At 43.7% G+C, this 24040-nt stretch overlaps 1 protein-coding gene across 1 annotated transcript; it reads right to left on the bottom strand.

The window, feature by feature from the left end:
* Positions 1-510: 510 nt before the first annotated feature.
* FBXL3 (F-box and leucine rich repeat protein 3) lies at positions 511-18134 on the bottom strand. The gene is made up of 5 exons (XM_074911922.1): positions 17977-18134; positions 13781-14144; positions 11378-11500; positions 8070-8241; positions 511-2439 (listed from the first exon to the last, which is right to left on the bottom strand). Exons 2-5 carry the CDS (start codon positions 14141-14143, stop codon positions 1796-1798), a joined length of 1302 nt encoding a protein of 433 aa, XP_074768023.1. The 5' UTR covers position 14144; positions 17977-18134; the 3' UTR covers positions 511-1795.
* Positions 18135-24040: the final 5906 nt, after the last annotated feature.

Raw genomic sequence — 24040 nt, 5'->3', positions numbered from 1 at the left:
AAAAACACTGAGCTTTTTTACTTTTACAGATTAAATATATTGACACATTTTATACAAATAAAAGCAAATTATAGTGTTACATTAATATAACAAATTCTAATACAAAAAATACCTATTTCATAAAATGTGATTTTTAAATCAAAGCTCTACAGAAACATATAACTCCCCTATAAAGATGTCCAGTCTGTCGAGCAATGTTTGCTCAAAATATAGTTATGAACTTAAATATGCTCATAAGTGTATTACACTTGAACTATACATTTGGATAAACATTACTGAAATCAGAAATGAAGAAAATCTACAGAAGCAGCTGTACAGCTCAAATGAGAAGCAGCCACTAGTTAAGTTCAGTACAGCCCACAACTGGAGGAGCTTTGCCTTGCTGGTGGCTGATCACACCTTTCGAACACATTCAGCAGTCACATGAATATTTTATAGTGTTACCAATGAATAATCTAAGACAGAAAATAATGTAACTGTTGGCAGTAAGAAATGAAGTCACAAGCCACATCCAGATCACAGGCAATATGGTGCCTACACACCACTTGCAGACTAAAAACTTTCTTTAATAAAACTGATTTACCATGTATTCAAAACAAAATTTTGCCTATTCCTCTACTTCACGCAAGTTTACTGCTTTTAGGTTTTTAAATATTATGAAATGATCGAACTAGCTGAATTAAAGGTATATAAAATGATCATCTATCAAACATTCACTTTATACATAAACATCTCTGAAACAGATTTACAGTATACAATTAGTTTATACAGCTTAAGCAACTGTTATAATGTCACTCTCTCAAATTGAAAGCAGCCAAAAGATCTAAGGTTTTGTTAAAAGGTTCTTGGTCACCATTCAAATTTTAACTTCCTTGTCTTATGCTGTTCACATCCACGTCATCATATTTAACAAACTATACATTATTCCATCTAACCGTATGCTGCAAACCCGGTTAATGTGCAAGAAATGCTCATTAACTCCAATGTGTTTTAAAATACAATGTATCTACATTTTTCCCCAGAATGCTTTCGCTTCCTGAGCTAGACATAAAATACCTTAAAACAGGTTGAGACACAGATCTGAGACCCCATAAGCAAACTACATTAAAATGCATAGAGGGAAAACAAACCACATCACTTTTGGTAGCTCGCACTACTATTTCTCTGCACTCTAAATACATTTTAGATGGATCTAATAATCTGTTGAATAAGGTAGCAAACTTGATATTTTAATTGTCTAAACTATATTATTGTGTATTGCTCTTGCCTTTTATGACTTTTATAGAAAAGAACATGTATATTTCACAGCCTACTAAATACTCCTTATAATCTTTAACTTGTCATCCAGATGACTGGATTTAGAAATGCTCTGGTCTGCAACAGAAGCGTGCAGTTTTGGTGGGGTTCTGTTTGGTTTTTTAAGATCAAATCTGATTGTGTTTAATACTAGTATCTGAATCAAAGAAGGACAGCATATTAAAACTGCTGTTTTGAAGGTACATTCCAGTATTTTAAATACATTTTTTATTTCCATAAAAGTTTGAGGTCACTGTCAATGAACAAGACATCTAAAACAGAAAACAGATTTCTGTTTAGATGAAGAAGGAGCTATCCACAACTTTTACTTCTGAACTGGCATTTCATAAATCATTTTTGAATGAAAAATTTTCTAATCAAACAATGAAGTAACTTACATTAGAAACTATAGTATTAAATAAGCTTATAGAGTAAATTGCAATATGGTAAGCTTGGGTTTAAGGTGCTATTCCATGTGCCCTAAAGTTTTTTAAGGACTTTACCATGTGGGCATCATGTCCGGGAACCAGACTCTACCGAGATGCTTTGAAACTTCCCAGTGAATCTGCTCTAAGCTGTATTTCTGATCAGGTATCAAAACTTCCTCCATAATAGAAAGCTGAGAGAGACGACCGCCACACATCTTCACAAACTCAACAAAGGCACTGCAAGAGACTTCACATTCTCCTAGGCCGACGGCTGACAGATACTTGCAACGTTCTGCGATACGGATCAGCTCCTCATCCAGTGGCCGCAGTCCGTTGGCGCACACCACCAGTTCCACTAACCGAGGACACGTCATCCCAACGCGGCCAAGTACGTCTTTGCTTACTGATCTTCCAAAGTAAAGGTGAGTGACAGGTATTTCGTAACGAAAGAATGGGTCAAACTCTTCCTCGTACAAGAAGAAGTACATTACTAAATTTACTTTAGGAGAATGCTTGATGAAAGCGTCCCAGCTGCTCTTCTGAATCGTGTGGAACTGAGTCTGTCCAGGATTTTCACTGACAACATCAATGCGCAAGTGTTCTAACCTGACATGTTTTTCAGAAGACAAAGCAAGCAGAAGCTCGTCACTCAGCAGGTGGTAGTTCAGCGCCAACTCACGTAAGCCATGGCACTGGTCAGCCACGCAAAGGATGCCTGGGAAAAGAGAACATTATGAGAGGGGTTACACAAATAAATATACCCATAACTGAACAGGAAACGCAAGAGTTAATTTGTCTATGTATGTCAACAGGGTGCAGAGACCACATATTTCAACGTGCAACCAAGACATGCTATCAAGACAAAAATCATACTGGACAACCAGAACACAAAATCTTTTTCTCATAAGCATGGTCTTGTGACATCTTTGTTCCTACATGGTAAGATACACACAGGCTAGGCAAGTGCACCACTATTTTGCTAGGGAAACATCAAGAAGTTACTCCCTTGCATTGTATACTTTCCCGTGGGAGTTGACTCTCATGGGACAAATACATCAATAGCACACTCTCACTGTTCTGCCCTATTGTAAGACCACAGATACTCAAATTCATTTTTGTAGAAGGGCTTAATCGTAATTAAAGTGTTTCCCCAGTCTGCTCTGGAAGGACTGCTGTCCCTCTCTGTGGCTGACAAAGCAGCCATGAATAAAATCTGTCACCTGAGGAAAGCAAACACTAAATGAATGCTAGATTTTAATTAAATACAGAAGTTGCTGCTGTCAGTATTTGTTCTTTTCTAGCAAAGCATAAATATTTAAATTTGGAAAAGGAACAGCAAAAACCAGGGAAAACACTAAAAACTGGGAGCAGTAATTCCTAGAACAGCAATTTTCAGACTCTTCCTTTAATGAATTAATATAACCTGCTGCTCATGGAAGACAAAGACATGAACAAAAAGAATTCAGTTCGGCCTATGAGGTTTCCACTCAACCTGTTTGCAGATACAAGCAACAGTACCATACTGGTAACAGTATTAAAAAAAAAAAAAAAAAAAGCAAGCACTAAAAAAAGTATACAGTCCTCTGCATTTCATGTTGCCCAGAAGACTGTGTGAGATTCAGAATATGGTCTTTCCATTAATAGAGGAGATGAGAACATAGCATTTACTATGCAACTGAAAAGCCTGAGCTTAATACACTACAGCTTTGAAGCAATAGGAAGAAATACAGAAAGACAGCAGTTATTAAGCTCCAGATAGAAACCTATACTGAACCTAAAACCACTTTCTTTAAAAAAAACCCAAACCACCCAAACTGTAAAAACATTGCATGAATATATCACCAAAAAAAGTATGTATTTCCACCTGAGGATCTGCAAGAACACATGCATCAGAAATTCTTCTAAATAGATCAAATACTGTCATTTCAAATATAAAAAATTTGGTAGATTAATTTTAAAAAGCACAGAATTTAGGTAAACATAATTTTAACCCAACTCTTATTGCAACTATTTACTGTAAAAACAGTTTATATATGTAAGCATAATCATTATTTCATTCAGGGAGGAAGGGATGGATCCAAGACGAAGTGAAAATATGGATTTTTTTTTAAGACTGAAGTACAAAATTAGAACAAGTAAGTATAACTACAAACTTCTGTGTACCTTCTACACATGCCAGAGATAATTTCCTGTCCTTTAATCATAACAACAAAGTTGTTCCACTCCCTTTAAGCAGGCTCGGACATGCTGCTTCATAGTACCTAGGTCTGTTGACAAATGAAATATTTTAAGAATTTTAAGTCTCATCACTACACCATTTCAGAAAACAACTTGCTACAAATTTATCATGCAAACCAGCTTGTCCAGACTGCCATCCTTCAACAAATAACTTTTGTTAACTTTAAGGGTATGTTACTGACTAGTGCAATGCAAAAAGGGAAGAACTGGGGTTCAACTTGCTGCAATTTTTTATGTGTTTAGGACTGGATATCTGCATCAGACACTGGCAGTGAAATTCTGTATCCTGTATGTAGAACTGGCAATTAATACAGGTAGTGTAGGTACAGTTAACGTCGGTAGTGACTGAAGAGCCTGCCTGGAGCCCAGTACAGTCACAGAACATCCCCAGGCACTGCCTAAACCTTTTGTGTCACCAAGAGGTAAATCACTCTGATGTCAAACAGCCAGATTTGCATCCAAAAAATCCCTGTATTAAACTACCAATGCAGACACACTCTACATTCATTCATCTCTACCACCCCACCTGAAGGGAAGCAACCCTCCTACCCCCAAAGCTGTACAGAAACACAGCCTTTACAGAAATGCCTTCAGTTCCCTCTGTTGCAATAGCTAGTATTGCAGATAATAAACAACAGCACATCAACAAAGATTTAAAAATAACTATTATTTTGTTTTACAAGGTACTGTTGCAGTTCTAATGCAAGTTGAAGGTCTGAGGGAAAACAGCAAACAGAAGAAACTTCAGATATGCTCACACAGACATGTATATTGCTGCCTTTGTTTCTCCAGCCCAAAGCCAAACATACTACTTTATCTTTGTAGATAATTTAGGAATTACTCATAGCATTATTTGGAAGAAATTCAGAGTTTGATACCAGTCTTCTTCCTTTATTGCCACAGTAGTGGAGTCTGTCTTGCACTACTTGCATTATTCTTCTCTGCCCTTCACTAACAAATTGCTTGAGAACTAATCTAGTAATGAACATACACCCCCCACCCCTGCAATCTGAAGGCACATTATAACTTTTTAAGTGCATCTATAATTAATTATTTTTGCATAACTCATGATCCTTTTGGTTCAATTAAAGTTTTTCCCCATTTATAGAAGCCTATTATAATATTCCCATTAGAAAAAAATCCACGTAAGTCCCAGTGCTCCAAGTTTCTAATTTTCCTTCATCTAATTTTTGCAGTCTGCCTGCTCTTGAAGCCAACCACCCACATACCAGCTCCTTTCTTTAGTTCCACTATGGTGGGTTCACCCTGGCTAGACTCCATGTGCCCACCAGAGCTGCTCTATCACTCCCTCCTCAGCTGGAAAGGGGAAAGAAAATATAATGACAGGCTTGTGGATCAAGGTAAGGACAGGGAGATGGCTTGCTTATTACCACCACGGGCAAAACAGACTCCACTTGGAGAAATTAGCTTAATTTATTACCAATCAAATCAGAATAGAGTAATAAGAAATAGAACCAAATCTTAAAACATCTTCCCCCCACCCCTCCCTTCTTCCTGGGCTTAACTTCACTCCAGCCTCTTTCCCTCCTCCCCACCAGTGGTGCAGGAGGATAGAGGTTGCAGTCAGTTCATCACATGTTGTCTCTGCTGCTCCTTCCTCCTCAGGGAAGACTCCTCACACTCTTCTCCTGCTCCAGCGAGGGGTTCCTCCCACAGCAGACAGTCCTCACTAACTTTTCCAATGTCAGTACTTCCCACAGACTGCAGCTCTTCGTGAACTGCTCCAGCATAGGTCCCTTCCACAGGGTGCAGTCCTTCAGGAACAGACTGCTCCAGTGTGGGCTTCCCAGAGGGCCACAGCCTCCTTCGGGCATCCACCTGCTCTGGTGTGGGCTCCTCCCCGGGCTGCAGGTGGAGATCTGCTCCCCCGTTACCCTCCATGGCTGCAGGGGCACAGCTGCCTCACCATGGGCTGCACCGCTGGCTGCAGGGGAATCTCTGCTCCCGTGCCTGGAGCACCTCCTGCCCCTCCTTCTTCACTGACCTTGGTGTCCACAGGGTTGTTGCTCTCACGTTCTCACTCCTCTCTCCCACTGCTATTGCTGTTACATGGGCCCTGTGTGTGTCCCACCCCCACCTCCCTGCCTAAAATACATTATCCCAGAGGCGCTACCACCATTGCTGATGGGTGCGGCCTTGGCCAGCGGTGGGTCTGTTGTGGAGTTGGCTGGCATTGGCTCTGTCGGACACAGGCAAAGTTTCTATCAGCTTCTTACAGAAGCCATGCCTGCTACCAAAACCTTGCCACACAAACCCAATAGATCCACCTTTTTCTCCATCTCAAGGCACACCCATACCCGATGTAAGCAATCAAATTCTCTTGCCATTTGCTTAGCACCCTCTGGGTTTGCCACTAATCCATCCAATCCCATTCTATTTATCCTCACTCCATGAAGGACAATACTAGTTGTCCTTGTTCCTTAAACAGGTGTTGCCATTTCTTAACCATTGTTCAATTTAAAACATTGTACAGGATACACCAACCAGAACACACCAAACAACTTCATAAACCCATGCCCTCTCTCAAATCATCAAGTGTAGGATGTTCCATAAAACCTTCTAGCAAGGATTAGCCATAAACCAGCAAAGTCTGCTAGAGCTGACAGGTCACTCTTGGATCCAAGTCCATGGAAATTACTCTCTTTGCCTAGCTACAAATTACTGCTGGAGCCTCTTCTTGGCAGACACACTATAGCTCCTGTACTTCTCAGACACAAGGATTCTCAAGCAAAATTTTAAGTCGGAAAAACCAGTCATTCAAGCTAATTTAAACAACCCCCTGTCCACGATTACAACACTTTGAAGGAAATAACATTTCAATAAAAAAATTGCACCATGGAAGGTTTAGACTAGATGCTAGGAAGCATTTCTTTACAGAACAGGTTGTTAGGTGTTGGAATGGGCTGCCCAGGGAGGTGGTGGAGTCCCCATCCCTGGAGGTGTTTAAGAGTAGAGTCGACATAGTGCTGAGGGATATGGTGTAGTTGGGAACTGTCAGTGCTAGGCTAATGGTTGGACTGGATGGTCTTCAAGGTTTTTTTCCAACCTAGACCTAGATGATTCTGTGATTCCAGTTAACATGCTGGTGAACACTTTTCTGGACAAATCTACTTCAAAACAAACCTGCATTTTCAGGATTTCTTTATACAAAACCAAACACAAGGTTTTGTGTTAATACCTACAGAACGTATTAAGTTTGTGTTTTGTTTGTTATCACTACAGCAACGTACCCTCTGCTACAGTATCATCTTCTCCACATACTAGGAGCCCTGCTCTTGAAGTTTACATATAATATACCTAATATCTACAGTTGCAATATATTCACAGGAAGAAAGCTATGGTGACTACAGTAGTTTCTACTTATCCTCAGAAAAGGAATTTAACTAAGTTGCCAGCATCTCATTTATAACTCTTCGTCCATTTCTCAGTGAAAAATTGTGTTAAGTTGATGGGCTGTGAATCGTTCTTAAACCTTGCTGTGCTTTGTGTAAGGCTTCCACAAATGTCAAATTCTATGAACTTCAACAATCTTGAGTGATTTCATTCTGACATAATCTGGCTCCATTCTTGCTACAAACACACTTAAGAGTGTTAATGAAGTAAATTTGGTATGGCAGGAGTTGCACACAGTTCAGTCTCATCTCCCCTTTGTTAATGCTGTTGGCACTTACTCTTCAGCAAAAAATGCTTTATTTCAGAATGACCAAACCAGCTTCTTCATAATCCATGACACTGCAGCACTCAAAACCCATACATAATGAACTGCAGAACAGGAACTCAAAGTTCCAAAAACCTTAATTATACTGTAATGCATTATCAAGTCAATACATACCCTTTTAAGTTCCACAAGAGGCTAGTTATTTGTCCAGAACAGACATGCACTATTTTATTAGCTCAGTATTCACTCTGCAAGTGGTGTAACAGATGAATTGACAACCAGTTGAATTACTATTTTATTCAGTAACAGTTGCTGTAGATACCACATTCATCTTCACTCTCACCCCTGTTTTTTCAGGGGTTTACTGGTTTCAGACAGAATTTAATGCATACATGCAAAAAAAGAAAATTCAAAACACAGTAGCTTACCAGCTGGAGAAACATGAGGACAACTGCTCATTTTCAACAGTTTGAGTGTGTCGCTGTTGTTAGCCACTAGCACTTTGAGAGACGGATCATCTACTGGTGTATCATCAATCTTAAGTGAGGAGAGGGATTTGGAGTTTACAAACACGACTGTCAGTGCAGAAATAAAGTGAGACTGGAAAAAAAAGTTTAAATGAAACAGTAGTATCTGAAATAAAAACATCAATGGTTTTACACTGTACACAGCAGTCCTAGCTTTCTTTCCTTATTGACAGGATTTGCTGAAAAAACATTCTTTTGATATTGCATAATTAAAAACTAATACTAAAATGGACATATTTTTGAGCAGAGGAAGTATAATAATTTCTTACTATCAGTCTATGTATTTGGCAAATCAGAACATCTAACGTTAAACACAAAACCAGAACCTGAGCCAGGGCAATCCGCTACACAAACTTAAATCTGTAGGAAGACCACAAGCAAAGAGAAAGCCTAGAAGTCCTAATTTTGAGGATGATTTGCAAGTCATCACTCTGAAAGAAGCATCCTCTTGAACAGGAACTCCCACACGGTTAAGTTGTGCTGCCTTGGTCAGATGCATACACAGTCAAGAGTGGCAACCCCGTACTGTCAGGTGGTGTCCAAAGCCAAACGGTCCCACTGCCTGCCTACCGTATAGACAAAGCATTTAGGGTTTGAATGGATCTGCCTTGCAAAGTTAACTGAGGTGGTCCAAACAGAACCAAGGTGTAGGTGATCAATTAATTACCAATTAAGCAGCACAGATAATGCAGGTGCAGTGCTCAAGGTTGCTCCTCAGTGTTTTTATGCAACCACTGAAAACTACCAGTAAAAGCAGAGCCCAGGACACCTTCATTGAGAAACAGAGACTAAGGAGCAGATGCAGCAGTGCTTGTAGAAATCACTGGCGGTATGAAGGAAGTGAATAATTAGCTTATCTTCTTACATGATTGACTGAATAGAAGACTTAAAAGTACTTACTCCATGCACTACTTTAAATATTCCATAAAATTACCTGCTACTTTGATTTCAATAATGTTTCACTCCGAGCCACATGCACACATAGAATCCTGAATACAGTTATATGAGAGAAGGCCTGGTATCAGTATTTGCTCATTCTTATGTGATATGTTTGTGGGTTTTGCCAAAACTCACACACAATTAGATTTAGAGCAGAAATTAGTATTTTCACATTAACTGTCGAAGTCAGTTCATGCAAATGGAAGGTTCAGATCAGAAGCATTAGGCATTTAGGCTTTAGGGACCACTCCCAACTATACTGACGATACGCTGATTATATATATTATGTACTGAAGAAAGAGTGCTTTAATAATATTTCCACTCTGTATTCTGAAAGCGTTAGCACAGTTTTTATTCTCTGGATTTAGAATAGAATTTCCTTCACCAAGAAGGCTGTTAAATAGAAAAGCAAAGAAAGTTAACGATGTTTGCAAAAACAGGTGAAACTGTAGTTTGAAGAGCTAATGGAAGACAGGCAAGATCCCAAAAAATGTAAAAACTGGTGATGTAATGTCTTTTCAATATTGTAATGAATATGTAGCCTACAGTAATCTTATTTTAAAAGAATCATAATGTAGAATGTGCTTAGTGAAAAGACCAGGCAACACAATGCTAAATGTGATTTACAAATATTTGCCAGATGTCACGTTACTTGAAATCAGAAGAGCACCAGCAAAGATAATGCAAAGTATTTCAGAATTCCTATACAGTCTGATTAAAAAAGAATATATTGTGTCGTGTCAACCATTTTTCAGATTCATTCATCCTTGCCTGCTTCTCACCCAATGGGCCTGTTACAAATAGCTTCCCACAGGAACTTATTCATGGCCCAATTAAAATTTTTGGTTTCGTTAGTGGTCTACAAAAATTTAAAAATCATTGCTGGTCCAATATGCTGGTGACAGTGTTACTGGAGTGGTAAACATCAAAAGGCAAATTATGCCTAGACTTGACTTTGAATCATTTTGAATATATTTTTTAAAGACCACGTGTGAACCTATTAGGAACAAAAAAAGAGGAAGCCTGTATTTTAGAAGACTTGAAGCCAAATAAGATCACAGCTTGTATGACTACAAATAATTCAGCAAGCTTAATAGGACCGTAACATATCCCTTCAGTGAAAATTAAGAGCTAAAACACCGTTCAGATTAAGAAATAATACAATACACAAGAGCTGAAAGGACAAAGTACTGCTAACACAGTAAGACTGTGGATTTCGCTATGTTCAGGTTTTCTTATAGTCACATCTCAAAGCACACTGAAAAAGGAAAAACAAACCCAAACAAAACTAATTAAAGATCTAGAAAAACTTTGGAAATTAAGGATTAAAAATACATATTCAAGAGGACTACATGACGTGGCTGTGATCACCACCAAGGATAATAACCGATAATCCTTCTGTAGCTAACCTTGCTTAAACCCTATAGCCTACTTCCTTTCCTTAGGCTGTCCCTACTTCTTCCTTGTCCTTGTTGCCATCATCAGCAATGACATCATTGAGATCCAGCTAACAGCCTAGCTGCATCTGGCCCTTCACATACATGCGGACTGGATTCAAAAATTGAGGCTTCAAGACACCCGAGATGTCTCTTCCATAGAATAAGCAACCCGGTTTACTCCAACTGCTCCCCTGCTCCTCAGCAATAACATTTCTACCTCACTAGCAGGAATTTTTGTTTAGAAGCACGTACAAGAGATTTGTTGTCTTCTAGATTAGATGTCTTCTAACAATATATAACTTTTGGTAAACATGCAAGGTAAAAATCCAACAGATAATTTCAGAAATACCGTGCACTTTGCCTAAGAATCCAACACTTGACTGCATGGCATGAAATACTGAAAACATGATCATATTGCTTTCTAAAGAGAGCACAATGATAATGTAATCCCTACAGCAAGTCCACATGGATAAGCCTCCACCACCCATTCGATTATAATCATCCCCTAAACATCTCCCACTGTACAATTACACAGACATGAATTGTCTAGCCTCCTGACTTGTGTCATGTTGCTCAGTATTACATTGTGCTCAACAGACAGGAGGACTTGGAGGAACAAGGTCAGCACCAAGTTCTCACACAATGCAGAGAATGAGTGAAACTTTAGTTACCCAGCTTAATACAACATCTCAGTTCCTCCCTTTAATAGAGCCCAGAAGTTTTCTTTACTAGAGATTCATATTCTTAAAATAAAACTTTTCTTAAAGTTATAGAAATACTGTATGAACCACTGCAATACTTTGCTATAGAAAACTATACTTATTAAAATACCTTTGGTAAATCCATGAAGCTTGGCCGGGCAGTTGAAATGAGCCCAAGTGTTTTCAGAGAGCAATTCACAAGCTGCGACAGAATATCACAAGCAGCTTCTGCAGATTCCTTGCTACTGTCCACCTTAAACCAAGACAGATTTGTTGTTCAGAAAACACTGCCATCAAACACTCTTTACAAAAAAGTAGATTAGAGTAGATGTACTTCCAACGTTTTTTTCACTTTACCTTCTGAAATGTGATATCAAAAACCCCCACAAAACACCTCACTGGGAATCCATCAATGTAACTCTCTTTTCCCTAAGAGGTACAGACCAAAAATCCAAGACAATATGCTGTAAATTTACCACTCCCCTAAACACTTTGGTTAAAATTTAGCATGATGAGAGGTCAGCTAAACAGTTTGTTCCAAGATATTCAATCCAAATCAAATAATAAGCAAGTGGAGGTTCATCTGAGTCCAGATCTGACCCCCACTTCCTCTTTACATTCTTCCTTATCAAAATGCAGGAATTCTATAGATCCCTTATTGTGTAAAAAAGCTGTTTCCTTTTATAGTGACTGAACTCATAACATAGAGCTGCTGGAGAGTTAAGTGCATTATCATATGAACCTATATGACTGGACCTTCATCATTAATACCACAACAGATATGCAATGGATACTCTGGAAAAAAAAAAAATTAATTAGTCAGCTTGTTACCCAAACAAATCACTTTGTGTGCCTCCAGTGGATTTCAGATGTGCTTTCCAAATAACCTCTTATATACAGTAGGTGAGACAGCCTTACAAACCTATGGAACAGTAAAAAGCTTGATCACAAGATCAATTTTAAGTCCACCATAAGCCCTGCGGCCTTGCCAGCAACTGAGCTAAGTCCAATGAATATTGATTTTTCTGCATAAACACAAACTGAAAAACTTTGATTTTCAACAATCCAATCTTTTCTTGCCTACAAAAAAAACCCCAGTTCTCAGCCTTGACACATTAAGTGTGTTATATCCACTTCCTTGTGATTATCCTTGCTACTTAGCATTTCATGCGATCTAGTGTTCATTCTGAAACACTGAGGCACAACTGCAGGGACACATTGAAAAAATTAGGGGGTATCACCCTACCAGTGAAGGACATCTGAAATCCTTGAAAAATCACTTGGTGCAAAGCAACATAGACAGGAGATAAACACTGGAAGGTCATTCTAACACTGCTGTAAATTTTCTTTTTTTGGACAACGATAAAACCCCTGCAAACCTGTAATAACAATTTGTATTTTATATTGCAACAAGCAGTAGCAATACACGTGATCAGGCAGAGGTGCCTCAGCAACTCACATGCTGATGATTCTTACATTAAAACTGACAGATCTCAGAAACTAACTAGTACATTCACCTTGCTGCAGAAGTAATTTCCTTGTCAAATTTCTCACATAGCTGATGCATATGCAGCCATGACTGTTTCACAGCATCCTTCCAAAACAGTGATACATAAGACAACATTAAAGATTTTCATCTGCTGAAAATAATTTCATGATGTTAATCTAGCCAGTTCTCACCAAATGGTATTTCTCAGCCAAGCACAATCAGTGAATTTGCAAATCCTGTGCAAACCCCATGTACTTTTTCAGTTAACTGAAATGCAGCTGTGCTGAGCAGATGTCATACACGGACAATCCTGTGCAATGTAGTATTAAAACTGCTGGTTGCTTACTAGTAGTACTGAAGTCACCCTCTATGAATTAGATTTTTTCTAACTATGAATATTAGATCCTACTCCCTACAGGATGTGAAACAGGGAAATGCTAAATTTACACATCCTGATCAAACTTAGTTCTGAGGCAGGTACCCAGAACTGAAGTATTTCTGTCCACTCACAGAGGCAGAATTTTAAGCAGCTAAGGTGCTATGAGAAAAAAAGCAAACAAAAAAAAAAACCCCACCTAATGGAATTAAGGCAATGAAAAGGTATGTTCAGAACAGTTATTCCAAGTTCTGATCCTGAAAATATATCCAAATAAATTAATTGGGAGGTAACCTCCATCTCTAAAGAACCCATTTTTTCAGTATACTAGGCCTGAAAACAAGGCTCACCACACTGAGAACTGCTGTATTTCTTTTTAAATAAAACTGACAATCCTAAACACAAAAATATCATAAACCTCCCCTAACATTCAGTGATGTTCTTTAATTTTTAGCATATTAAAATATTTTGATCACAATTGTCAAGTACCACTTATTACTGACATTATATCACACTTCTTATGTTCTGATATTTACATAGATGAACCTTCAAACTCTCAAAAGTACCAGAGATATCACCTTATAATATTCTGAAAATGAAAGGAAAAGAAAAAGAACTAACAGATGCTTTTACAAAATTAATTTTTAAGAGTCTATAAAATACACTACCTTGAAGCTGACATACTGCAGGTGATTGGAATGCCTCTTTATTATTTGCTTGATTAGTTCAGGATGCGTAGCCCTCAAGTAAGACGTAGCTGGTTGATTCAGTTCAAACTCAAAACACCTCCAGAGATCAGGCATATGAAACACTTGGTTCCAGCTTCGGCAGACCTGTGATGCATGAGCACGATCCAGAAGGGGCAAGTACTGAAACACCTGCAGGATAATATCTTGAAGAAGGTTCGCCCAGTCAGGACTCTGCACAACTATGGTTTTCTCATCTATAACCTTGTGTCTCTTGGATTCTTTTTCAGTTGTCTCTTCAGATGAACTGCTGTTGGCCTCATTAGTTTTCCTTCCTCGTTTCATTCTATAAAAATAATTAAAAAAATAAATCTATGTATCTTGTAAATGTAACAATGGAGCTGAAAAGAACAAGAATAGAGAACTGTGGAGGTGAAAAAGCATGTTTTCTGTATGCATCTATTTTAAACCAATATCCTTAAAAACATATTTCATCAAGAACATTGGTGTGCATTTGTTTTCCCAACTAACTAGTAATAGGGATTATGAAAGATTTCTAGTAACAGTCTGGAAGTTTCAAACCACAAAAAAAGTTTGCAGAAGAGTCAGCAAACTTTCTTCAAACTCATACTAAATTCAGCAAGTCTGATGCAAAAACTACTCACTCTCAGTAACATATACTTCTTCCATAATGGTCTCACTTATATAAGTTCTACCTTATTAACATTACCTACATTATTAAAGAGGGGGAAAAAACCTCCACCACTACATACATCTGAAATCTGAAACTGGGTTTTGGTCAAAGTGTGTCCTTTTGTACATGCCAGCTTACAACTGAATTTAGCATCCAATCACCTATTTGCCTAAGTGTGATGTACATCATGTCCCGAAGGACTAGGAATGAGACCTCACACGAAACTACAATACATTCAACTATAGTCTCTAAAAAGCTAAGAGAATTGGGGTGAGGGGTCTTGGTATGTATAAACATGCCCCAGCCCCCTTGATTTCTGTAAGATAAACATGGACTTCATACACACATTGAAATCCTTCTGGTTTAACATTCATGTACAATTGTACATACACAATTACCATATGCCCAGTTCACTTGCGATCTGGACAATTAACTTTCCCTGCTGTGTATTGCAACTGAGTAAAAGGTGAAAAGTCTTTTTTAAAGCAAAGTATAATATGCTTCATAGACAAGTAAAAAATTATACTGTTTATCATCCAATCCATCACAGATTATTTTTTCAAAGACAGCATCTCCTTACCTATCTTTAAAACACTTCAATTCCACCCACTAACATGACAAAAGCAAACTATCAGTTAAGGGCTGAAGCTATTAATAAAATTATGTAAACAAACCTGAACAGACTGTCATGAAACACTGATGAACAGAATTTCTCTCTCAGTCTTTTTCAGCTTTGTCTTGTAATCTCAGTAGCACTTTGGGGCAATCATAAAATCAACACACTACTGGGCAAAAAACCCTCTTCTTGCTTCCTGAGAACTACGTACTGTGAGTCACAGCTCATGACTATGAGACTATGCAGGACATGACTCCTGTGCTGAAACAAAACTTTCCACGTGAGAGAGAGTGCCACTGACTTCACTGGTACAAAAGAAAAGCAAGAACACCAAAAAGTGACTTAGAACCATTTGCCACTAACAAAAAAATGAAGGAACTGGATTTTGCAACTGTGAAAACTGAATAATTAAACTTAACTAATCAATAATTAGATCAGCAAATCCACTGCAAACCTGTTATGTCTGTATTTGCGATAACTGCTAAGCATAGTCCAAGAATAGTACTTGTAATAAACTAGCCTGAAATGTAACATTCCTTTAAACTTTACACCAAACAGATATTCCAAACAACTACAGCTAGGTTATAGCAAGCAATTACCATATGCAAACTAATTTGGGATAGCATGTTTGATGTCTTCAAGTCTTTTCAAAGCCATCTCTCATTAGTCTGTGAAAAACTACACAAGGTAATTGTTAGACTTTGCTCCCCAAGTCTTCCTCTCTAGATATCCTGTCTCATCTTTTTCTAGTAAGATAATACATGTGCATAAGTTTTCTAGTTAGGTAGGCTTCTTTTATCACTGCATTAGGGGGTCAAGTTCTGGATTTTCTCCCTTATCACATTATAGGGGCTATTGTGCATGTACAGTAGAGCTGATTCACATACAGCACATACTCTAACTGATCTTTTCAGACACAAGCAGTAGATCTAACACAATTTTTTTCCTTCCCTCCACCCCCTTTTTTTTTTTTTCCAGAAAAGACCAGGAGTGAGCTGCCACTGACAGAAGTGTATGAATTTTTCAGCTGGAAAAATAATCAGACAGGGCTAATAGAAGTGGACCACGTCATCAGCAGCCAACTTACAAGTTGCACCTCTGAGCTAACTTCAACAGAGCTCTAAGTAGTTAATACATGCTGATTACAGATCAAAACCCACTCCTGAAGTTGTGGGTTTCTATCCCAAGTTTTTATAGACAGTGAAGGAAAGAGTGAATACGGCCATCACTAGAGCTATACTGAAGATGAATTTCAGGTGACAGTCTTCCAAGAAGATGTTATGTGTTCTAAGTGCCATGGCTTGAAAAGTAGGGGATGGGAAAAGATATTTCCAGACAACTTTTTTTTGTTATACTGACATCTCAGATGCTTCTGTAATTGAAAAGAGGTAGTAATCCTAAATTTCAAAAATACCTCCTTGTGGATCTTTTTCTAAAGAGAAAGCAAAGTCTAAGCTATAGACTAAAATATATGATTTTTAAGACTTGCAGAGAACTGTTTTGTCATCTAATTAATTTGTTAATCTGATTTTGTCATCTTGTGTCAGAATTTGAAGTATTGTATATTTTTTTTAAACATAACTGGTTTTAACCTCTTAACGTGCCTAACAATAAAACAAATACAAAATTGAAAGAATGCAATTTGCCTGCATTAGTTTGCAGTCACTTATAATTATTTATTAAAAAAAAAAAAGGTCACTTAAGAGAGTAAACCTTTCTGCAAATTGAATACAGGAACAGGCAAATGCAATTAGGCCGTTCCTTGTTTTACGTATCTGATAGTTTAATGATCTAACCATTTAAAATCCAAGGCCAACAGAAATGACTTTTCAACAAGGAAGATAATGATGCAAAATTCCATGCCAGCATATTAATGTATAGGTACAACCTGTTTTTCAAACAATGACTGCTTATCGCTTCTTACAACACCTGAATCGTCAAATATTGCTTTTAACTCTCTGGCGTACTGAGGACACACTTAAGATTGATCAGTTTTTCCAAACTGCTGCTATTATCAACTTTGCTTTAAAAGCTAAGATCTTGACAGAAAAGGGAAAAAAACCCCAACAAAATAACAAAAATACCTAACTCTACCAGGACAGAAAGACTAAATTAAATCAGAACGCTCGAATCCGTAAGATTGTCCAAGTAAATTTCTCAACCTGTTATAACAACTTGTTTCTGAACTCAGTGTTCTGAACTCCACATCTGGGCGCAACCCACACTATCTTGTTTGCAACAGTCATGTTCAACCACAATCACACAGTTCAGTCGCCAAGCAGGAGGAGGAGCAAAGCACATGCTTAACATTGTTTTTATTGCTGTGTGAGGTGCAGACATAACACAATGGCAGTTCAAAAAACCCGAAGCTGTGCATGGCTGTTTACATCCTGCTGACAACGCTTTCCCATGAACAAACCTTACTGGGCTCGTTGTGTTGTTTTACATCTGAAGTAAGGCCGCTCTAGAAATAAAAAGAACGAGGTAATGGGGGGAACGGACTTAAAGAGGGGGCGACCCAGACACAAGACTGACCCCTCCCTAATCGCCGCGAATAACTAGTTCTGCTGAAAAAAGACAGGGACTCACAATTTATGACTGTTATGAGAAGGCTGCGAGGCAGCGCCACCCGATAAAAACGGAGGACTAAGCTTTAAGCCCCGCTCCTCCCGGAGAAGCTTCCCCGGGGCGCGGGCTCTGACAGACCGCGGGCAAGAGCCCCGCTCCCGGGCAGGGCCCCACGACCCGCCGCCCCGCCCCCCGCTCGCAGCCCTCCCGGATCCCTCCATCGGCAGCGCAGCCGGGACCCAGGGGAAGGTCTCGCTGCGCCGCCGCCCACCCCCGTCCCGTCCCGTCCCGTCCCTTCACCTGGCGGCTCCCTGCGGCGCTTCGCATCAACCGGGGCTCGGGCCACACTGGCGCCTCCGCTCCGGCCACATCAGCTCCCTCCAGCGAAACCAGCCCCAACGCTCCGTCACCCAACCCTCCGGCCTCTCCTGCCCCGCCGCTCCCCTCCCTCCCTGTTTACTTCCCAGCAGCGGAAGCGACGCCAACCAGCCAAAATGGCGGCGGGCGGGCCGCGAGGCGGCGCGCCCCCTCCCCTCCCCTCCGCCCCTCCCACGGCGCGCGCGCGACAGGCGGGAGGCGGCGCGAGGCGGGCGCGTTCCCGTGCCGCCCGCCCGCTCCCGCCCAGGGCACGGGGCAGCGCCTCCTCCCCCCCCCCGTGGCGGACAGCCCGACGGCCTCGCCTGGGGGCTGCACTGCGGGGTGGCAAGGACCGGGCTGCTTGGAGGTGTCCCAGCCGCGAGCTCGGCGGCCAGGAAAGGGAGGGCTGAACTCTGGGGCAGAGACCGCAGGAGCTGGGCCTTCATCGCTGATAGAGCCGCTTATCTCTGCTGCGGCACCTCCCTGTCAGGCCACCCTAGGAGTAGTGTAATGGAGAAAGGAAACGCTCGATGCTTTGTGTGCCCAGCAGCTGCTGGGCATGAAGCGTTGGGATACGGCCAGGCAAAGCAGACAAAGTGGTGTGTACCTGGATGGGCTGGGGCAGCGTGCCGTCCTGGCTGCAGAGAGCTGCCAGGGGCCGGCCAAAGAGAGCCCCGCTGCCGGCAGAGCCCGACAGCGCGGGCGCCTCTGCAGCGGCCAAGGTCCCTCGCCGGGAGAAGGGCCAGGACGGCCCCCTCCTCCTGCCGCCGGTCCCACCTGCTGTCAAGGGAAAGGGAGGCAAAATCCCTGCATGAGAACCACCAGGCCAGCGCCCCTGGACCCTCTCAGCGCTGTCCCCCCCGCACCGAGTGCAAGGCAGAGGCATTGTTTGGCAATGAGGGGTCCTGGGGGCTCAGCTATCTCCTGCACGGAGCGATGGGGGCGGAGGTGCCCCGAGGGGAGGGCAGCAGCCCCACTGCAGCACGAGTGCCCGCCTGCCAGAGGAGGAGAGAAAGGCCATCCTGCCCCCTTCTTCTCCAAACTCACCAGCCGAGGGGCCGTGTCCACCTTTGCTGCCAGCAACGACGGGTGGTGGCCGCTGCTCTGCACCCGCCTGCAAGAAAAGCACCGTGCTCAGTGAGCAGCCTCGCAGCAGCAAGGGCCCCTGGTGAGCTGCAGCGGCCCCTGGCCACATGTGAGAGAGAGGTGGGGATGGCCAAGATCGCCCCCTGAATGAAGCTGACCTTTGCCTGGCCCTCGACCAGCCTCTCCAGGCTGCTGGCACGTAGTGGTGTCACCTGGGCAAGGGGAAAAGACCAGAAGGTGAGAAGGGATGCACCCGATGCTGGGCTGGAGCAGCATCTGGGGGCAGAGCACAGACAGGAGGGACACTCACTGCCTTGCGGCGGCTGAGCTCCTTCATCGGGGCCTTGATGGAGGGCAGCTGGGTGACCCGGGCTCCCTCCACTCCTTCTGGTGGCCTGTGTATGGGGAAGGGGCAGAGAAAGAGCTGTGTGAGACCCAAGCTGCCTTTTCCCTCTCCTTCCAGCCCAGGGAGCACTTCCGAGCTGCCTCAAAGCAGCCGGGTACCGCCTGGTAGTGGAGTGGAGAGCAGCGGCAGCCCCAGGTGGGGCTGGGGCTGGGCAGGTGTTGCCTGGACACAGCTGGGCAAAGCAGCTCTGCCAGCTCTGCCTGCTCAAGAGCTGCCTGCAGCTGTGGGGGCACCTGTCCCCAGCCTGGAGCATCCCCCGTGAGGTGAGCACGGGCCTCCAGGCTGAACCGCCAGGCTGGGCTTACCCTTGGAGTGCGCTGACCCAGAGCTCCTTCTCCGCCCGGGAGCTGCAGAAAGAGAGGAAAAGCAGCCTGAGTGCCCGCTGCTCCCCAGCCTGGGGGCAGAGGTGGGCGCTGGCACAGCCCTGCCCCGTGGGGACGGCCGCAGAGGCAGGACGAAGCCCCGTGGGGCAGGACAGAGGTGCTGCCCAGTCCTGCTGTGGGATGTGGCACCGAGACTCACTGGAAGGTCACGACGCACGAGCCGAAGGGCCAGACGAGGACAAGGGAGTTGGTGGTCTTGTCTTCCTGCTCCTTGGGGCCATCACCGGCCTCCCCTATCCTGCTGCTCAGCACCTGCAGCTGGCCCAGGGCCAGGCAGTGCTGTGGGCGCGGGGCGCTGCCACGTCTGCGGAGAGGGGTGGCAGGGAGTGACCTGGAGCTGGCCGAGCCCAGTGGCTCCCCTCTACCGTCCACCTGCCACGGGCAGGGCCATGGGTGCCTCCAGCACCAGGGTGCCGGGGGCCTGGGGCTGCTCCTTGGCTGTCCCTGCCCTGGTGCCGGGGCCGGGGCTTGGGAGGAAAGGCAGCGGGGCTCTGCGAGTCTTACTTGGACTTGGCGATGACCAGGGTGTCCCTGGAGAGGAGGAGGTCCCTCTTCTTCTTCGTGCGGCCCTGGGTCACCCGCACGCGCTGGCGGAGCAGCAGCTCGGGTGACCCCGGGACAGGCTCGCAGTGCTGCTCGGGGTAAGGGTAGACCCTGCAGGGCAGACGGCATCGGGCGTGAGCAAGGTGGCTGCTGCGGGGCCCGGCTGTGCCGGCGTGTCCCCAGATCGCGGGGGGAGCTCACCTGGAGCCACGGCAGCAGTTCAGCTGGCCCATCCCGCCGAGGACACGAGAGGCCTCGCTTTGCACACTCCGGTGGGGCTCAGGGCCGTGCTCTGACGGCCCGAGAGAGTCTTCCGAGGGGTCCTGATGCTCTGCAGTGCTGCTGGGCGAGACCCCACTGCGACTCTGTGCTGGCACAGCACCGTCCCGGCAGGCACTGGGGCCCTTGCCGGGTCAACACAGCAGGACCTTATGATCTGGTCGTGCTGGGGGAGTGTGTGGGGCACTGAGGGGCTTTCCCCAGGGTGCCCGTGTCTCTCTCGTCCAGGGAGGCCAGGCCTGGGCACAGCACTGCAGGCATGGCCTCACCAGCGCTGAGCAGAGGGAAGGGTCACCTCCCTCCAGCTGCCATCAAGGCTTTCCCCAGTGCTGCCCAGGGTGCCACTCGCGCTCCCTTTGGGCAAGGGCACCTTGCTGGCTACCTCGAGGGAACAGGCCCACAATTGTTTTACTGGGTCTGGCTGAGCTGGAATTGGTTTTCCCCTACAGCAGCCCTCACGGTGCTGTGTTTCATGTTGGAGCTGGCTGGGTGTTGGTAGCACCTGGTGTTGTGGCTACTGCTGAGCAGTGCTTACACAGCACTAAGGCTCTTTCTGATTTTTTTTACCCCCAGTGGGACAGGATGGGCGAGATCTTGGGATGGGACACAACCAGGACAGCTGACCCAAACTGACCAAAGGGACATTCCAGACCATATGACGTCTGCTCAGGATAAAGCTGGGAGAAAGGAGGAAGGGGGTGGGGTCACCCTTGGTCCTCCGAAGCAACCACTCCTCGTATGGGAGCCCTGATCCTGAGAAGGCCCGACATTGCCTCTTCATGGGAAGTAGGGAAAAAATCTGTTTTTTTTTTTTTCTCTTCCGTGTGCAGACCTTTGCTTCACTTTGCTTATATTAAAACTGCTTTTGTTTTACCCACAAGGGTTGCTCTATTTCACTTTCTTTCCCCTCTTTGCCCTGTTGAGAAAACAAGGGGAAGGGGGGGGAAGTGATAGAGTGACTTGGTGGGGACCTGGCATTTAGCCAAGGTCAAACCACCACAACAGTAGTGAAATAGACATTGTCAGCAGTCAGCACAGATCTCCCAGGGTGATCTCGCTCAAGCCCACCCGAGGGAAGGCTCCTTGGCCGCTCTTGGTCTACTTCAGCCTTTGCTGAGATACAGCCATCTCCCCCCCTGCCCTTCTGGACATTGATTTCTTCTTTAATGTCCTTTTTGTCAGGGTTTTAGGGTTATCAGGGCCATCAGGCAATAAGGGCTGATATTTACTGGAGATCAGATTTGGCTTGGGTAGAAATGGCGTCCCCTGTGGCAGCCATTTTGAGATTGTCCCACTGATATGACCTGCCTCCAGGCACATGCTTTGAAAGGGTTATTCAGGTTCACCAGTCATGTTTCTAAATCTTGTTAGGAATCTGCATTAGGATGGCAAATTACTGCTAGTGGACCATACCCTGCCCATCATACCAAACAGCCTGAGCAGTGTGGTACAGCTCTAAGTGACATGACAGTGCTGCATACGTGGCCACAGTGGAGTATGTACTTCCCGTCTGTGCCAGTGTGTTTAATGCTATTTTTCCCTTCTAAGGCTGCTCAGATGGAATGGATGGCACAGGAGAGACCTAGGAGTGTGGCTGGGTCCAGTGGGAATCCTTTCCAGGGCAGCTGACCAAGCAAAAAGGATAAACTCTGCAGGGGAGGATGTACACAAAGCCACATCATGCTGTCTCAGGAAGGGAATATTGCTGAATGAACAAAAGAGGAGGTGGAAATACTAGCCGAGAGCTAACATGGGCTAAAGATATTGAAATCACTTTGTCCATCCCCAAGGAGGCTGCTCCTCCCATAGGAAGGAATGGTGCTCACTCATGTAAATAGCTACAGCACTAGAAGCCAAGCTACAAGCAGGTAGCTGCATGGGGGATTAATGCAGAAAGGGAGCAGTTTGGCTAAAGGGCCCAACCCTGATTGACCCTCAGTGGCCATTACCTGAAAAAACTCAGTGGCTAGTTGGCAGGGGACATCTTTGGGTGATTATCAATGACTTGCCATGCCATGTTGCACCTACTGGCTGTGCTATTGATTGTAATCAGCTGCTTGTTCTGTATTTGGTTGCATCTATGTAGGCACACCTGGTGAAGAGCCTGCTACCTGGAATGCTTGGTAGCCCAAGTTCATCACTGCTGGACCCCAGCAGTGAGAGCAGGGAGTGTGATAGCACAGCCCTTCCAGTATGCCTTGGGCCGAGGAACACGGGCATCTGGTGTACAACTTGCACTCTCAGTCACCCGCAATATCTGGCATGGGTTAAGGAGGGGGGCTGTGGCAAAAACCTACAAAGTTTGAGTTCTATCCCAAATGACTGGGTGGTCCTGTAGCTCCCTAGCTAGCCTCTGTTCAGGTGAAACAATGATCTAACTTAGTATGATGTGATTAATGAAAACCATTTCATAAGGACCAAGATGATCAGGCTCTGATGGCGACTGGTTAATTGTGCCTTATTAACTTTTACTGTTCATTTTGTATTCAGTGGGTGGATACACCTGTGAACGTTTAAGCTATTTGTAAACTAATGATGTACATGATCTAAGTGGAAGTACTACGTCTTCACCTTGGCCAGGAGCCGAGTTCGGTATGAATTAGCTGAGTGTGGTGAGCCATGGCAAACAGGACAGTGCAAACAAGAACTGAGTATTTCAATTGCGCAGGCTGTGGATCAACAGCTGACAGAAAAGCACACCAGACTGCTGGAAGGACATGCAGGAATCTTATCATGGACTGATCTGATTAGTGGCCTGTCCTGGCATCTGGCCATAACGAGCAGTAGACTGGTGCGGGGGGAGATGTGACGTGAATGTCTGACAGTGTAGTGCCAGAGTGTCTGAAGCATAACCATGATGCATGGGAGAGCCTGATGCTCACGCTTAGCTGTGCCATCTCCCTGGAGTAGTAACTGGGGACAGTCAGTTGTGTGTGAGAGAAACATAGTAGTTGGACTGGATGATCTACAAGGTCTTTTCCAACCTAGACGATTCTGTGATTTTCCTAACACTGCCTATCCCTGGCTCAGTCTCCTTAACAAACTGAACATAGCGTATCCTGTCCTTTCCCCGCTGTAATCTCAATTTCCTAAATTAATACTGATACTAATAAAAAATAAAAGGCTGGAAAATTAAAAAATGGAATTAATTTGTAAATATGGTGCTACCCTCAGTAACCTAAAAAGCATAGTGGGTCAGACACCTCAGATGCATCTGCTAACTCCTTTTTTGAGAACTTAAGACCTGCAGGGACCTGTATTGCTACAAACCACTTCAAATTATGTGCATTAATCTTCCATTGTAGTTAGT

This window comes from Athene noctua, chromosome 1, assembly GCF_965140245.1.
Source record: "Athene noctua chromosome 1, bAthNoc1.hap1.1, whole genome shotgun sequence".
In the NCBI taxonomy this organism is placed as follows: domain Eukaryota; kingdom Metazoa; phylum Chordata; class Aves; order Strigiformes; family Strigidae; genus Athene; species Athene noctua.
This window is presented reverse-complemented; position numbering and strand designations above follow the sequence as displayed.